The 18,255-nt window shown below is 40.6% G+C and overlaps 1 protein-coding gene across 4 annotated transcripts in view; it reads left to right on the top strand.

Moving 5' to 3' along the window:
* Positions 1–18,255, top strand: part of SORCS1 (sortilin related VPS10 domain containing receptor 1) — a 571,273-nt gene that overhangs the window by 433,400 nt on the left and 119,618 nt on the right. For all 4 annotated transcript variants that reach the window (XM_065920116.1, XM_065920114.1, XM_065920117.1 and 1 more), the window contains exons 7-9: positions 447–565; positions 3,438–3,527; positions 10,735–10,914. In XM_065920116.1, the coding sequence (XP_065776188.1) occupies positions 447–565; positions 3,438–3,527; positions 10,735–10,914 (389 nt within the window). The remainder of the gene's footprint in view (positions 1–446; positions 566–3,437; positions 3,528–10,734; positions 10,915–18,255) is intronic.

The raw sequence follows: 18,255 nt of genomic DNA, 5'->3' as shown, positions 1-18,255 counted from the left end.
ATTGTTTACACCAGTGCACTTCTAGCATGAGATGACCAATGATTGCACGTATGTTTGTGTGTTTCCCTATTTATCAAAGATCAGAGTATGGAGGTGAATCCTATTAATCAGAAAAATAACTAAGAAGGCACAAGTATTATTGCCAGCTTTTGAATTTTTTTTTTTTTTTCATTTTGGCTTGGAAGGAAAAAAATATAGTTAATAGAATTTAGTATTCGAGGATGACAAAAATTGGTGGAGGCACTGGGAAATAGTGGTGGTGGTGTTGATAGCGAGTGAGTAAAATAGTCATGAAAATTTAAATAATAATAACAACAGTAATGTAGTTAATAGAGAACGTGAGGTTTGTTGAAAGAACTGCAGATAGCAAGAGAAACAGAAAATGGCTACCCTGACTCTAACGTTGTGTGTATATCACCCCACCCCCATTTTTCTGTTTTTTTCAGATTCACAGTACCTAACATGCCGAATGCAGAACTGCACAGAGGCCAACAGAAATAAACCTTTCCCAGGCTACATCGACCCAGACTCTCTGATTGTCCAGGATGATTACGTGTTTGTTCAGGTATGAAAGATCCGCTTCCGCTGATTGTCTCAAAGACATTTCCCTTCCCTGCTTCTAATGCAGCCCCTTCACCCACTTGCCCTCCCTGAAGAACAAGAGAAAGAAGCATAGGCATTCTTTTTTTTAGCAAAAGGAACATTACCAAGTTGAAGCTTCTATACTAACAGAATAGTAATTCCTTCTATTGCCTGTGAATTTGAAGTTATTGCTTCTTAGTGAAAGAATTCAGAGATAAAGTAATTGGTAAGAAGTGGATGTATTTGGAGAGAAACAGTCCGCAGACAGAGTGTGGGCCATCTCAGAGGGTGCGTGAGAGTTTAGAAGTAGGGCACAGTTAGTTTTTACAGCCTGGGTAATTTCATAAGCTAATCAGTGGGAGGATTATTCCAGTTATTTGGGGGGAGAGGCAGGCATTTCCAGGAATTGGGCCACCACCCACTTTTTGACCTTTCATGGTTGCCCTTGGAACTGTCATGGTGCTGGTTGCTGTGTCTTTTCGCGTGCTAATGTGTTACAGTGAGTGCATAACGTGACTCACGGTGCCTTGAAAACAGAATCTTCCCGCGATCTTGGACCCAGTTGGCTCTAATCAGTCTTTGTCATCATGTCCTATGACGTGTCATTCTTTTGAAGGCTGTGCCCTCTTTCCTCCTGTTTCACTTCCTTGGGGCAGTGTCTGGGGGATATGTCAAAGCGGGGTCCTGGGGACGTTGCTCCGAATGTCAGTGTCTATTGACATCGCGTTCATCCTCGTCACATCACCTGCATTCCAAAGAGGCTCCCTTCAGTCGTCAACAGGACTGAGCAGATTGGTCAGTCTCTTCCTAGAGTAGTCAGCCAACAAGCCTCCTCTTCAGAACCTGCCTTAAAAATAGAGAGCCAGGCGGTAACAAGCTGTGGGGTGGCTGGAGGTGGTGGGAGGCAGAGCCAGTAATCAGCCATTATTGTCAGGCACTGCTGTGATTAGGATCAAGAGAATTTAGATGAGACATTCAGGCGCATTTTTCACCTCCAGAGAGAGTGGAGAACAATTTGAGAAACTGAGGGTTCAGGAGCAATTAGAAGAGAGAAGGAACAAGTATCCTTTGTTTCTTTTTGCAGTTAATAAAACTTTAAACTTGTTTGGACGAAGCATTTAAAAACTCAGTTGTTGCTTTTCATGTTAAAATTGACAAAGCTACTATTGCTAAATAGTTTATATATATATATATAAAGTACACATACAGGCAATTTCACTATGATTGAGACATTCTGGACACTACTATATTTACTTGGGCAAGAAATTATAATTTAGAATATTTGATCCCATATATTGAAAAGCAAATGGTCAAATTCCTTATGTACTTTTAAACTATTTCACAAATACACACACACACACACACACACACACACACACACACCTTTTTTTCTTCAGGAAAATGAGTAATGAGAACTCTGATAACTTCAGCATCAAATTATCAAGTGACATTAAAATGGAAAATGGTTACCCATATTGGTTCTATATATAATTCATTTCTCCATCAGTGTCGCTTCCAGGGACCTTTCCTGTTTTCTATTAACAGTTTATAATCCACTATATGACTTACAAATGAAAATCAAGTGTGCCTTTAGAGTTTTATATATATTTTTACCCAGGCCACTATGAACATATAACCCATTACTAGGACTAAAAGAGAGCTGGCCACATCACGGTGAATATGTTAACTTTCCAGTCACATTTTTATGTGTCTGATGAAAATTCACCCGGAGCATTTGTTGACATTCTGAGTATGCAAAGCAACTGACTTCAAACTCCAGGCGTTTATATGAGTTAGGAGTGGCAACAGAAATCCAGAGAAACTGAGAGTGAAATGGTGGTTTTCAGAGGCTAGGGAAATGGGGAGATGCTGGTCAAAGGGTGTACATGTCTAGCTATAAGTTCTGGGGAAGTAGTATACAGCATGGTGGCTATACTGTATTATATACTTGAAAATTATTAAGAGAATAAGTCTGAAATGTTATCAACATACACACAGACACACACACATAATCTTAATTAATTGAAAAGATGAAGGTGATTGCTAACTTTATATGTGGTAAACATTTCATCATATATATGCATCAAATCATCATATTGTACACTTTAAACCTGCATATGTTATGTGTCAATAATATCTCATTAAAGGGGGATTAGGGGAGACTTTGCCAGTGCACCCCTGACCCCCACACCCCATGGTGCTCAGCTGAAGGAGACCACACCGCTCCTCCCCCTCCCTCAGACCCACAGGGTTCTTTGGGCTGTACATCCTGGGCGGACCTGGGGCAGTAGCTCACCATTTTCTTCTGGGAGGGAGATCAAGAATGACTTAGAACCATGATCCTGGCTTGGCCCTCCGTCCATCACGTCAGCAGCACTGCTGTGTGTGGGACGTGCGCACAGCCAGTGGTGTGGCTGCATGAAACTGGAATCCAGCGCCCCGACTGGGGGCTCCGGTCCCGCCACCGGGTGGCCTGGCCCGTCCCCTTTGGCATGGCCCAAGGATCTGTCTGTGTGGTCACCGTCTTGGGGCTAGGGAGCGGTGGGCTGCTGAGCGGCTCTGATCCAATATACCCTCAGGCTTGTGTCAGTTAGAAGAAAAGTAACCAAAGTTCTTTCCTGACTTCTGAGCCACAGGGCGAGTGGAAGAACTGTGTTTCTGTTAAGGGGGTTCAGTTTGGGGCTCTGACCAACTCCCGTAGACCGAGCTGTTTTGAAACAGCGCCAGCGCTTCCCGCCCGCCCACAGTAGCCACTCGCCTGTTGGGTTGGTACCCGCCCCTTCCGCCCGGGGACCGTTCCGTGACCCGGAACTGGGGCAGTGACCCCTTTCACAGCCTTTGTGTTCACGTTGCAGCTGACATCAGGCGGACGGCCACATTACTACGTGTCCTACCGAAGGAATGCGTTTGCCCAGATGAAGCTCCCCAAGTATGCTTTGCCCAAGGTATGGCCTGAATCACCTTCTCCATTTCTATTCTTTTTCCCAAGGACCCTTTCAGCATCTTGTAGTTATTATTATTTTTTAATCCCCCATCTCCATTTCTCAGATTCACTTGCATTCTTTTTTGCCCATCTCGGTATCTTCCTTTCTGTCTCAGTGGTCCCTCCCATTCATACCCCTCTTTTCCTCTCTCTTGCTCTGATTCTTTGGAATTCTTACTACAGGGACATCTGAGTAAGCTGATAACATCATGATTTGCTTTTGCTTGTCAAGTGGTATGTATTGGTTTTTAGCAAAACAGAAACTATGCTTTGGACACACAGTGTATCAGAGCAACAGGTATGATACATATATATTCTGATCTGTTGTTATTATTTACGAAGTGATATCACAGATATCACAGTTACAGTGATACAGCTTCTGACCTTTGCTTTCCCTCCCAGTGGAACTTATGAGACTAGCTGTCTTTAGGGTTCAGCGGCACAGCTAATTTTTTAAACTTTCCCCAAAACGTATTCCTTTGAAAACAGAGGCAGCGAAGAGACTCCCAACAGCTAACATCCCCAGGCTTTCTCTCCAGAAACCCTGAAGAACTGTGTTAATACGGAGCGCCACCTAGTGGAAGTGAGACTTACTCAGGCGCTCAAAGCTGTGGATTTGCAGTCTTGTTGCCACTGTGATGTATTTTAAGTGGCCATAAATTGTTAATGCACCGTGCCCTTCTTTCTAGCAACAATCACTGAAATGTGTCTTCATTTAAAAAAAAATTTACTGAAGTATAGTTACTTACAATATTATATTAACTTCAACATAGTGAGTCAATTTTTTTTTCTAGGTTATATACTCCATTTAAAGTTATTACAAAATAATGGCTATATTTTCTTGTACTGTATAATATACCCTTATTTATTTTATACATAGTAGTTTATGTCTCTTAATCTCATGCCTTTATCTATCCGCTCTAGCATTCTCTTTCCCCACTGGTAACCACTATTTTCTTCTCTGTGTCTGTGAGTCTGCCTCTCTTTTGTTACATACATTTGTTTGTCTTATTTTTTTAGATCCCACATATAAGCTATAACAGAAAATGTGTCTTTCTCTAACTTATTTCATAAGCATAATTCTCTCTTGGTCCACCCTCATCACAAAAGGCAATATTTCACTCATTTTTATGGCTGAGTAATATTCCATTGTATATTGATACATATAATGGGACATATATGTGTACACACATGCACACACACACACACACACACACACATATTTGGGTGCATTTGCCTTTGTCAATTAGTGTTTTGTTTTCTTTGACTATATACCCAGCAATGAAATTGGTGGATCATATGGTAGTTCTATTTTTTAGTTTTCTGAGGAACCACCATACTATTCTTCACAGTGACTGTGCCAATTTACATTCCCACCAACAGTATACTATGGTTCTCTTTTCTCTGTATCCTTGCTAACCCTTTGTAGACTTTTTGACGATAGCCATTCTGACAGGTGGGTGTGTTGATCATGAAACAAGGGAGGTATATGTGACTATAAGAAGGGGAGCGTGTAGGTTTAAATGCAGATCAGCTTTGAAATCTTTGGTTGAACAAGGAGCATCAATGAATTCTTTTCAATTGTATTTTCATGATTCTCTGTCTTGTGTTTTTATCCCTGAGTTTGTAATATGCTCTCTTGGACCAGTACCAGCTTCCTGCCCAGGGACCTTGTGATAGATACAGCCCAAGGGCACTGCAGGTCTTCTATCCCAGGAGAGCCAGTAGCTTCTCCAGGCAGAATCCTCCTTCTTGGCCATCACTCTGCCCCTAACCCTAGCGTAGTGAAAGGTGAGCTGTAAACTTCAGCCCATTAGAGATAATAACACACATTAAATTATGCTGTTAACTTCAAAAAACTATTTCCATGTGAGTAGTTACTATTTTCAGCTGCTAAGAGATTAATAACAGTGGTAATTGCCCAGAACTGTATGCCTGTGTCTGTATATGTTTAAATGCTCCTCACTCGTGATTTAGTTTGAACTATTTTACACAAAGACAAACACAACATTGGAGCTGTGCCTTAGATGAGAATTGGGTAAAGTCAGTAAAAGAAACATTTAGTGTTGTTAAAATTTCCCTTGGTAATCTTTTAGGGAGCTCCATGAGGGAGATGATCATGTTTTCTTGGTAAGTTCAACAGAGCTGGTGGTTGTATTTGTTTTGTTTTGTTTCCCCTGAGCACTGAAATAAGTTTCTGATTTTGACTGACCAACAAATGAAGTAGTTGGCTTGCAAGATTTACACCTTTAAAAACAAGAATACACTCAATGCAGTGAGATGCTTCTGTTCAAAAGGCATGTGGGAATTGGGACCAAATCAGGAAACAGCATATCTGAGCCACTCATCTCATGCTTACTTCCTCTTGGGAAGATACTTTGTGAGTGGAATAAGTTTCAGCTAAACTAAATGCTACTTGCTGCAGAATCAAGGCTAAAATATAAGTCTCTGGACGCGCAGAGCAGCATTCCTTGTGTTATACCCTTCTACTCTCAAAATAAATTAATAGATTCTATAACTAAAAGGGAGCAGCACCGCCCACCCCCCAGATTTTTATACACTGAGTAGCGTCCAAAGAAAAAGTCCCATTGATCTAAGTTGTCTCAGAAATGGTAGTTTAAAATCAAAGAAATCACTTTGGTCCCTTGACTGGAGTGTTAGGAAATGCATACTTTGCATTGCTTTTTCATGGCCATCACACCAATCGCTGTGGATGATCACTCCCAGTGGTATCGTGCCAATCTGGAAAGAGAAGTTTTACTTTGAGTCTGAATCGGCTATCTGTAACCCCCACCCCCACCCCACTGTCTCAGATGAGCGTTTTCCATTACTCAGCCTCATCTGAGGTCTGAGGATAGAATGCGGTGATTAATTTAGCTTGTTCCCAGAAAAATCAGAGCCACTACAGCTAATAAATGTATTATTTGGTCCAAGTAGGTGTTTATTATTTAAGGCAAAGAGATGCCTCATTACAATCCCATTACACCTTCAAAGAGAAGCCTCAGCTTGAGTGGGGTGATCCATGGCAAAGCTGCATATGTTTCATGACCTGCTATCAAACCTTTTCCTGCTGTAGCAGGAAAGGAGCAAAGCTCCATGCTCACTGAAAGAACGGAGATAAAAGCCAGCGCTTCCATGCTCAGATTTTCCTTGGTCATCCCCTTCCATTGCATCAGCTCTGGAAAGACTTAGGTTAAACTGAGCTGTATTAACAAATAATAATAATACAATGACAAAGATGATCGGAAAGCAGGGTGGGGAGATTTTAACATTGCTGTTACTATTAAGAGCATGAGGCCCAGCAGGAAGGGAGAGTTAGTGACCGTTTTCCTCCTTTACCAAGCTTGGAGCTCATTCTGAGCTACTCAAGTGAGATAAATGAGGCAATACATATGAAAGTGCTTTGAGCATTTTGGAGGACAGATACTCTATAAAAGCAAGGTAATATTATTATTAGTATGGATCTAGTTGTCTGTGTTGGAGAAGATCGATGTGAACTGGGGTGTGGGTGATGAAAAGGTTGCTCGATTCACAGCGAGAGACCCTAATTCCAGACCTAGATCTGTCCCTCACCTGCTCTGAACCTTGGGCTGGTTTATCAATTTCTCTGTTTTTTTTCTTCTACTTTTTTTAACATTTTTTTAAATACAGAGCTTAGATTCACAATAATATTTTCTCAAATGTGCTACTCAATAAAATGCCTTTAGAGATGCTTCATGAAAATTTGGTTTTATGATCGAAAGTTTAAAAAAGGAAACAAACTCCATTCCACGCTCCTTGTGTGGAGACTAACAGAAGCTCACCAGTATTTAAAGGTTCTAGGGTGTCCTGTGAGCAAGAAAGCTGTATAATTTGCATTCATCAAAACATTTTACAAAGGGATCCATTAAAAAAGAAAAACTATTAAAATCCAACAATATTGATGTCCTATGGAACAGACATTGGGAAATGCTCTAAAAGATCTCAGAGTTCACTTCTTGGTCTAAAATTTTGTGTCTCAGTACGAGCTTTCAACATGAAGTGCCATTTTGGGAGAAATAGCATGTTTTCCTGATATAAGTGGATGTAGGCAAGAAAAGGAAAGATGGCGTTTAAATATGTCATAGCTTTCAATTAAAATATTTAAGACCAATGGCATCTATCATTTTTAAACAATCTATTCAATAAAATTAGATTATATTTAGAGAAAGAGATCTGTCTTTAGCCCTTATCTGGTGATGACCATTTAATCTGTTGGTTTTTAATTAAAGGATAATTGCTTTACAATGTCATACATCAACATGATGTTGGTTTCTGCCATACATCAACATGAATCAGCCATAGTTCTGTGAATAGTTCTCTAAATGACTTAAACACTGAAAAGCATCCATGTTTTCTCTTCCACATCTACCAAGGACAAGTTTAAGTGGGCTGGGATAATATAGATGATTTACTCTGGCCCCTAAGATTGTGTAATGCATCGTCTATTTGTGGCCCGGGCCTCGGAGGTTCATGAGGGCACTGATTCACTCCAAAGACACAGAGGTGGGAATTAGTTATGTGATGTTTGGGATAGTGCTGAAATATTTTAGCTTGAACTCAGGGATGATGCTACACCCCGCTGACAAGGAAGGAAACATGAATTGGGAGTATTTGTTTAAGGGTTCTAAATGCTAGGGTAAGGATGTTGATATTTGTCTTGTAGGAAATGGGGAACCATTATCCCTCCATGGATGAATGACCCTTGGCCTAATTTCCACAGTTAATTGCTTCCATTAGGAAAAACAAAAAACAAAAAAACAACATGTGGATGAACCACTTCTTTATTAAGTGTGTTAGTGTATATATAATATATATAAATATAATATTTCAATACCCTAATATTTGCAATGAATAGAAAGGCCAAATCAATCTGGCTTAATCAACAAAGGAGATTTAGGGTTTGTGTAACTAGAAATAGCTAGCATGTATGGTTCCGGGGCACTGTTTGTTAAATGCTTAATACTTACTAACTGATTTAATCCTTTCAGCTCCATGAAGGACATACTATTATCTCTAGTTTGCAGGTAGAAATTCTGAGGCACAAAGTTCTGATCACATAGCTAAATTTCAGAGCTAGGATTTGAACTTAAATTTATTTAAAGACCGATCTTTCAATCATTTTGCTTTACTGTCCTCTCTAAAAAGTTCACATGTGGCCAGACTTCTTAGGTATCCACGTTCAGAGACTCCAAAGGTGTCACAGAATTTGAACCATCTCTCTTTACCTTTTGAACCTACTTTTTTTTTTTTTCTGGATTGGCTTATCCTCTACCTGCAAGATATGTCTCAAACAGATCTAAATTTTATTTTTTATTCTGACTGCTTGCAAACTAACAGGAAAATGTAACTCCTCTCTCTCTGTGGTAATTCACAGTCATTCTAGAATCATGTCTTACTGAGTTTGCTTGGGTGGAATGTCCATTGCCAATCCAGTCAGGGTTCCCTGAATGCTAGGCCTGCAAGATCACTTCTGGTGCTGAGGGTAGGAGAAAGTAGCTAAGACGGAGCATAGAGGGAAATTTGTCTGAGAGGGATGAGAATGTTTTTCAAAGCATATCAAGCTACTGTTGCCAGAAGAAATGTACTTAAGAAAAATAAAATGTACATAAGTAAAGTCATATATTGGGCAACTTTTATACCAAACCTCATTTTGCATTATCAACCACCTTGGATCCATGGGCAGGATTCATTGGTGGGCTCCTGACTCTGGATTGTTTCTATAAAATTGTAATCAGGCTCTAGAGTACGGCAGTAAGGTCTGAGAAGGGCTCAAGAACACGAAACTCTTTGAGTAAGGACTTCTTCCTTCTAGAATCACGTGAGTTCACTAAGATCAACTTGAAAGAGGAGTGAGAGACTCGTCCCTCTGTGTCTAAAGCAGACTTGAAGCTGAATTGCTGACGGATGGATTGAGAGAATACGGGCAGAGGTTGCAATGAGAAATTTAGAAGTTAGGTAGAATTGGAGTTGTTGTCAAGGAAGACTGACAGATGTCCTGAAGCCTTTCAAGGAGAATGGATGATTCCTCTTGGAGAATCTGAGCCCTGAGCTACACAAAGACCAAGGATCTTTTCAGGCTGTTCTTCTGCCTTTAGGCTTATGTGTAATTCTGGTTTTGTTTTGTTTTATTTTGATTTTTGGTTTTTAAAGTGATACCGATGTGTACCACCTTGGATGAAGGGGGAAAGGTTGCTGAGGGCAATGAGCTGGTATCCTTGAGGGAGACGGCAGCCCTTGGTCTGAGACAGCAAGCCCTGGTCTGTGTCAGTCTCCCCCTGAACACCTGCTCCTCTGGGGTCAGAAGTCGGGGAGAAAGGATTCAGAATCCCCACCCCAGGGGGTTCTGCTCACTGCCTGTCATTACCTCTGCCTTGTTTCTATCTTCCAAGACAAGCAGAGTCTGAAAACATCATCAATTATGCAGAGTGTTTTTCCCCTCCTTTATTTAAAGTTGCCTGATGAACTTCTCAGGGTACAGGTTTAGATAAGCTAAGACCTAGAATGCTCATTAACCTGAAGGTTAGTACTCTGGGGTCTCAGGTAAACATTTTTCCTCTGGGACTTCTAGGGCTTGCTGAGCCTTAGGAAAGTGCTTCTCAAACTTGGGTGTATATATTATCCATCCATGGATCTTATTAAAATACAGGTTTCTATTTGACAGGTGAGGCCTGAGGTTCTGTGTGTCTAACAGTCTTACCGGTGATGGTCAAGCTGCTGCTCCATGGACCACAATGAGAAATGCAAAGCTTGTCTGTTTTCTCTCTGTCTCTCATTCTGTCCTGTGCGTGCCTTCTGAGCAGGTACTCTGTGTTTTGCAAATTTATCAGGATGCCCGATTCTCCAAAGTCATACATATTTGAGAAATTATCCTTCAAATTATCTAATGAGGCAATTAAATTGTAACTGAGCTCCCAAGCATCTCTCTGTCTTATTTTCTGATGACCTTACCTTGTAAGTGACAAAGGAGATATGTGACTAATGCTCAACTAATTATTATTTCACAGGTACACAAGGGGAAATTCTCTATCCTCCCTCACGCTACCTACGTGCCTGTCCTGGTGTTCCTCATCTTCACCACACTCTGTGGACACACGCCAGGGGCACGTATAAAATGTTCTTCCTCTCCCCTTCCGGGTGTCTTTCCTCAGGACATGCATGTCATCAGCACCGATGAGAATCAGGTGTTCGCAGCGGTCCAAGAGTGGAACCAGAATGACACGTACAACCTCTACATCTCAGACACACGTGGAGTCTACTTCACCCTGGCCTTAGAGAATGTCCAGAGCAGCAGAGGGCCTGAGGGCAATGTCATGATCGACCTCTATGAGGTATGTCACAAGGCCTGTGTGGTCTTCAGCCACTGCGATGCTTTGACCTGCCATTGAATGCCACGGGTTGGCCCTTCCCTCAGTCATTTTAATGACTAGCTCCTTACGTGGCCTTGGTCTGTTTGGGAAAGGGAAGGAATTGCAGAACATTTATATTGGTTAGTTTATATTTCACAAGACATCTCTGGGAGAGATTCTTTGTTGACCAAGTCCAGAGGACTTGGAAAGTGTCTGGGAAAGCAGTCAGGTAATTAAAAGTTTTGAATAAGAGTGGGCCTAGTATGAAGTTTGAAAATAGTCTTAAAGGGCTAGTAGATGTCAGGGGTGGAGCAAAGTGACCGGCAGCGCTCTCTTAGTTCTCTAAAGAAAGAACTAAGGGAACGTCTTTGCATTGCATCAGAACACACTCCCTTGACAAATGCTTTCCTTATGTAATTCATGCAGAATACTGAGCAGAGTTCTCTGTGCTTACAGTAGATCCTTGCTTGTTACCTATTTTAAATATAGCAGTGTGTACCTGTCAATCCCAAACTCCTGATCCATCCTTCATAAATGTGTAACTGAATCTTTTTGCTGTAACTGTGAAATTAACACAACATTGTTAATCAACTATGCTCCAATATAAAATAAAAATTGAAAATTATTGTAGCTAAATATTAGGGGAAAAAAGAAGACACTCACTTGGACTTGAAGACCTTTCTTGACTACATAACCTCTACAGACTGATTGTCGTCTTCTCAGGGGTCCAATGTATGAGATAAGATTCATATGTCTTTCTTTTCCTAAAGGGGGCTGAGGAGGAGAAACCAAAAAGCAGAGTTTACCAGATTTCCTTAAGGGAACTCTGACCCTTTTTTCTCAGAAGGACCAGGTTCAAAATAAAATCACATGTTGGCTCAGTTAGCTTTCATGACAAACACCAACACTTTACTGGCTATTTAAAGTAGATTCAGGTAAAAGAAAGCTGCTATTTGGGGACGGATTTTATCCATTTGCCAGCCTTGTGCTGTGAAGGATTCATAGTGGGTTATAATGAGCCATTACAAAACGTATTTGGAATTTGGAAAGTGCAAACATCTACTTATATGCTATTGAAAAATAGTTATAAAACTGATTTAAATATGTCCAGTCACAGTACTGCCATTTGGTTGAGGATAAACTCAGAGAATATAAGTTGTTTGTGTGATGAGTAGAAAGGGACTCATATCCAGTTATGTCAAAGAAAGAAACCAATTTCACTTAAGAAACTTAAACCTATCATTGGAATTCTTTTAATGCTCTCTATATTCCTTCATTTTTACATATTCTGGGGAATTTTCTTCTAGTATCTGAACTTCTCTGTATGTATAAAGGCATGTTAGCAAACTGTAAGCACAACTCTGAGCTCAAGTATTTGTAATGGAAATTACAGTAGACTAACACAGGACATAGTTTGTGTGTATATATTTAGGAAAATACCCTGCAAACTTTTTATGCAGTCACAAATTTCTTCCACTTCATTTCCTGCCCATGTTCCAGATAAATATAGTATCATATATCTCAGCCTCAAACTGAACATGTATTCTGGAAAACATTTACATATTCTAGTGATTTACTTTCAAATTCATGTTGGATAAAATTGTGATTTAGGGTGTAAATTTTGGAGTCAAGCAGGCTGGGTTTAAATCCTGGCCATGCCACATATATATCTCCGTGAGATAAATCCAACAATTTTTGAACCTTAGTCTCCTTGTTTAAAATAAGGGGATAAAGGTAATATCTCCTTGATAGGATTTCTTTGAGGATGAAATAAGCTAATCTTCTTAAAGTACTGTGAACAGTGCCTGAAATATAGCAATACTCAACAGATTATAGATAGTATAATAAATATTACATTCCAATGAGTTTAAGCCTGAAAACAATGTTCTAGTCTTATAATCTTAAAACCAACCCATATTATTTAAATGCCCAATGTACTTCCACTGTCTAGGATCTCTACTTTCTACTGTATTGCAGTAAGCAAGGCCACATGCCATCCTTTATCACCAAAGTTGTCTTCTTATGCCGTGCCTGCATGCTCAGTCATGTCTGACTCTTCTCAGAGTGTGTGACCCCATAGACTATAGTCCTCCAGGCTCCTCTGTCCGTGGGATTTCCCAGATAAAAATACTGGAGTGGGGATCTTCCCAACCAGGGACTGAACCCGGGTCTCCTGCATTGCAGGCAGATTCTTTACCATCTGAACCTTTTCTTATAAACAAATGTAAATTGCCACATTTCGGTCCTCTTTTGTAAATGTCATATAAACATTTAAACTTTAAGTGTGTTTTGTTGAAATATCACACGTTTTCTTGCTTTGATCCAGTGTTTACAGTGGAAACATCTTGCTTTGAGAGTGTGAAATCTACTCAACTGTCCCACAGTAATCAGACAGTTGGCCTCTCTGGCCTCGGATCTGTCCCTGCTCTCTTGAAAACATTTTCTGATTTTCAGGTGGTGTTTTTCCTTCCTGATGACCTTCTCCCTCTTTTTAAATCCATGTGGAATAGTTTCTCTGGTTAATTTTATTTTCTGCCAAAATGGAGAATATTTTAATTAGTCCCTTGGTGATGGAAAAGATGACAGATTTGAACACAAATGACTTTGTCATATCCTGTTATTTGCAACTGTTTCCATGAATGGTTTTCTGAAATCAAAAATTACTAACAGGCAGGGACTGAGAAGAGGAACCAGAGGGACTCTGAACATGGCCAGCCATTTTTTGGTACCTTTATGTTTTCCCTTTGCATCTCTCCTTTCGGTTGGTTGACCGTCTGTAGGGAAGCTGCTGGCTCTTATTATCCTCACTTTGGACAGTGGTGGGACTACATTATGTAAAGGTGTTCTGCATCCTGGGGCTGGGGGAAGAAGAGGCTTTGTTTTATTAACCTGGCAGTTCACAGCAACTTGATTTGAAATTGATGTGATCAGAACAGTAATGCCGTATAGTCTGATTACCTAGATAGAAAGAATATTGGCTGACACGGAACCTGGCACAAGTGTTCCTTAAAGCTGATTGTTCTGCCTAGCAGGAAGCTGAAAGCCATCCAGCATGAATTTCCCGGTAGAATGGCAATGAATGATGAGTGGTTAGAAATAAATGAGAAGTAAGAAAATCCATAAATGAATTAATAAGGAGAAGAGATGAGCAATATGCCAGATGGGGGTGACAGAGATAGAATATATAGAATGCAAGTCTGCTCACATTTGGGGGGTGACAGAGGAAGATGACATGCATTCTTGGCTTCTACATGCTAATCACCTGCTGTTCTCATGTGCTCTTTAAATTATGTTAGCAGATATCAACTGTGTAATATGACTGTATGAGTCTGTGTATCAGGCATACGTATTGTTGGTGAGTCTGTGTGGGAAATGCAGAGGGAGGCACAGTTTTCATTAAAAATAATCACTTTATTCACTCTTTCCTTGGAACCTTACACAAATGCGGTTCTCTCTACACCAGAACCATGTGTATGTATGTGTTGAGATAGGGAAATGTTGGAGACAAAGTGTTGGGGCCCTATCTTACATGGTTTAGTTATTGAAATACCAAAAATTCCCCTCAATGTGAGGTGACCATTGCCATGGACACCATTCATGAAGAGTCAAGATATGAGCCAGGAAAGCTGGCCTCAGAGCAAAAATGCTGGGTAGTGATTTTTGTTGATGAAAGATCACACTAAGTAGGTAATATCTGAGATACCATTTAGACACTTTATAAAGAATCTTTTAAATTATCTCATTCAATCTATATATTAACTTTATGACACAGGGACTGTAATCATCACTCTTGTTTATAAGTAAATGGAGGCAGAGAAAATATAATCATTTTTTATAAGATTACAAAGCTAATAAGTGTCAGGATTAGGATCTGCATTCTAGAGTGTGCAGTCTTTTAACTGGAAACTGTTGTGTGTTTCTAGAAAGATCAGCATTCAGGCCTCTATTTGATTGTGGCCAAGTAGTAGCCATAAGATAGAAGCCCATTAGAGAGCAGCATAAATCATATTAGACTATACCTACCTACAGAAAAGATCAGATGGGAAGAAGAAAATGGTCTGGGAAAAAGCCAACATAAACAGAATCAGCAGATGATGGCTTTGGACCTGTTCACCATTTACTGAACCAAGTCCTGAGCCTGCAGTTTAAGCACATTCGGCCTGTGTTATCCTGAAACTCCCAATTTTGCCTGGTGGATGTGTTCATGCAAGAGAATCCTGGAAACAAGTGTCCTAAAATTCTGTCATTCCTGAGGAGCACAAATTCTCCAGTGGCATCATGTGGAGCAGGTCACAGAAGACAGCAGGCCTGATGGTGGCCGGAGCAAAAGAGCTGTGATGAGTGTGTCTGAGACATGTGGTTTCTAGTATATCCATCTGGAGTAGATGATGATACAGAGTCTGACAGCTTTGGGCAATATCCTCCCTCCTCTGGGAAGGGGATATTAATTAATGATGATGACGGGCCCTTTGGTTTAATGGACAATGACAGTTCACCCCAGTCAATCAGAAGGGGTTGTGTTGAGAATGAAGCCACCTGGCTACAAATTCAGAATGCACAGAACGTATGCATGCATGAGTGAGGCACGGTGGGGGGTATGACAGACATAATTGGTGACCGGTGCGTGTTGTTACACAGCCAGTGTCTTCTGTATGTTATGAGCACCTCTCTTTAAAAGAGAAAGCCCCACAACTCTGATGATGTAGCTACACCTCAATTCTTGGGAAAAGACTACCTCTCACGATCCAGCATAAGAGGTAGGGAAGAAAATTCCTCTCCCATTTAGGACATAGTTATTGCAAGACATAGAATATGTTCTCTAATTATTTAAGGTGATTCTCTCCCTGGGTAGGTGAGTGCTGCCTGACCAAGACAACAGGGAAGGAAAAAATACTTAGTCTTTTTTGGCAGTGGGTCCTCTGATGACAAAGGCACTTGCTGGGTATGTGTCTCTCTGGCTGGGATCCTCTCTTTAGAACAAAAAATATCCTGTCTCCAAAGACACTATGGTGGCAATATGTTCTCTTTCCTGCCGTTGTTGTTGATTCATTTCTTAAATTCTCTTCTAAGTTTGACATTTCAGATTCATAATTAAAGTCTGAGATAGAGAGGGTGGGAGGAATCAGCTCCCAGTCAGCATCAGAGAAATAAGCAAAAATTCCTGTGCAGGAATCTTTCTAACATGGCCACCATGTAGAATGTATGAAAGATTTGGGGTAGGAGAGCACCTTCTAGGGATGACTATTAAGAAACAAAGGAGATATCTGGAGTTCTTTCTTTAAGTCACCAAAGAAATCTAAGTCCCAGTACCTGGCAGATTCTCACACTCAAAAAACATCTACAGAGTGAATGTATACTTCCTTAGACATTCTAAGTGCTATTTTCCTGGTACTTAGAATGCATAAATGATGGATATTAAAAATATTAATTGAACAACTACTGAGTACATGTACTGAAGAATGAATAAAAATCAATTTCCTGTAATGTCTACATATGACATTTCTCTCAGGATACATTTCTCTCAGGATGAGAGAGACGTTTGAAGAACTAGTATTGCCAAAGGGTTAGGTTCTTGGGTTCTCAAGTTAGACACACTGATGTGGAGTCCATTCCTAAGGTTCTTGGGGGAATGACCTTAGAGTGATTGGCCCCATCCAGATGTTGGTTCTTGCATGTGTAGAATGAGGACGCAATGAGTCTACCACTTACACTGCATGGAGAGATGGATGTGCGCTTGCTTGCAAAAAGCCTTTCATGTCATGTCTGACATTTCTTAAGTATTTAATCAATTTGAGGCACTATGAATTTGTTCTCTCTTCTAATGCAGAATTCTTACTACCTATTTCACTAAAAACAAAAGTAGCACTTCTTGTATAAAGTGACTTTGAATTATTAATTTCAATGAAAGAATATGGTGGATCGAATGCTAATCCAAAAGTTATACCCGAGTGAGACATGATGATGTGAGAGATGACAGGAGAAGCTAGGAAGAATTCACATGTGGTAAGAAGTTTGAGTACCAGACACATTTCAGAGAAGAAGAATTGGGGACAGTCAGGATTAAAAGAGAGGTTCTGGTTTCTGGTAAAGACTTCCTGAACTGGGTCTTGAAGGATGGGTAGGGAGAGATCAGGATTGGGATGCTGTCCCGGGGAGTGGGGGAGCCTTCATGATCAAAGAAAGGAAGAGAAGAGAAGTAAGGGTGGCTTTGAGACTGTCATCCTGAGGTCAGTGCTTTGTGTTGTCTTGAGGTTTGAACTCTGACACTTCATGTTGAAAAATCTCATCAATGTGGTATTTTTGGCTTGTAAGATGTTAAGAGAATAAGAAATAATTACTAATTAACTTTGAAATCTTTGGTATCTTTTCCCCCATATGACAAAGTCATAAAAGTGGCTTCTCAACATATTCAGCATCTTTGTGCAGAACTGAGACAGGCAGAAGAGGTAATAGCAGCTCTTCTCTGAAGGGAGACAGACTGCCAACAGTGGGATGTGCCATCTCCATAGGTGTATCTTCCTGACCTGTGTGTCTATGTGAAGGCATGCTTCCAGTGGGTATACTAGTCCATCCTCCACCCCGCAACCTGCTCTATCATCCCACCACAGTCCACCCCAGTGCACAAATGGGTTCATGATGTGGATGCAGAGGGAGTTGTTTGGAAATGTGTCCCTTCATCCTCAGGAGAAACCTAGACCTTAAACATAAACACACACACACACATTAATACATATATGCATACATGTACACACGTATGCACACACACATACACACATGTACACACATATTCCACATTTTGGGTACTAATACTGCTCCCTTGGTATCCAGAGTCTACAGTAAGAGGATAGAAGTTCTAGAAACATAATGAGACCTCATAACAGGCATGCACTGAGCCAGGCAGATGGGCTTCTCAGGCTCAGGGAAAAGGAACCATGAGTGGCACAAAAACCTAAGAGCAGGCAAGGATGACCATATTTGCAGACCAAGCCAAAGAGGCCTAAGTAAACAGATAAAAAAATGAAATAAAAATACACTCCAAATGGGATTTTCCCAGATTAAGTGCCTTGGCCACAAGAGGAAAATAAGCAGACCTCCTTCAGCTCTGTCCTTTATTGTGATACATCCCCTTGGCTTGGCTAAGTTTTTACTCTTCAAGATAAACCTGAAGGCCAGGTTGCCAGAGATGAATTTCAAAGCTCTAGGGGCATTTGATAAAGCCAGACAAGCAGAGGCCAATAAAGTCACCCGCTTCTGCAAATCAAACGTACCTGCTTCTAAACATGCGTAGCCCTGCTCTGACACCTGGGCCAAAAGAGGAACCGG

Source organism: Muntiacus reevesi, chromosome 2 (genome assembly GCF_963930625.1).
Source record: "Muntiacus reevesi chromosome 2, mMunRee1.1, whole genome shotgun sequence".
NCBI lineage: Eukaryota > Metazoa > Chordata > Mammalia > Artiodactyla > Cervidae > Muntiacus > Muntiacus reevesi.
The sequence above is the reverse complement of the archived record's forward strand: the minus strand, read 5'-3'. Positions and strand labels throughout refer to the sequence as shown.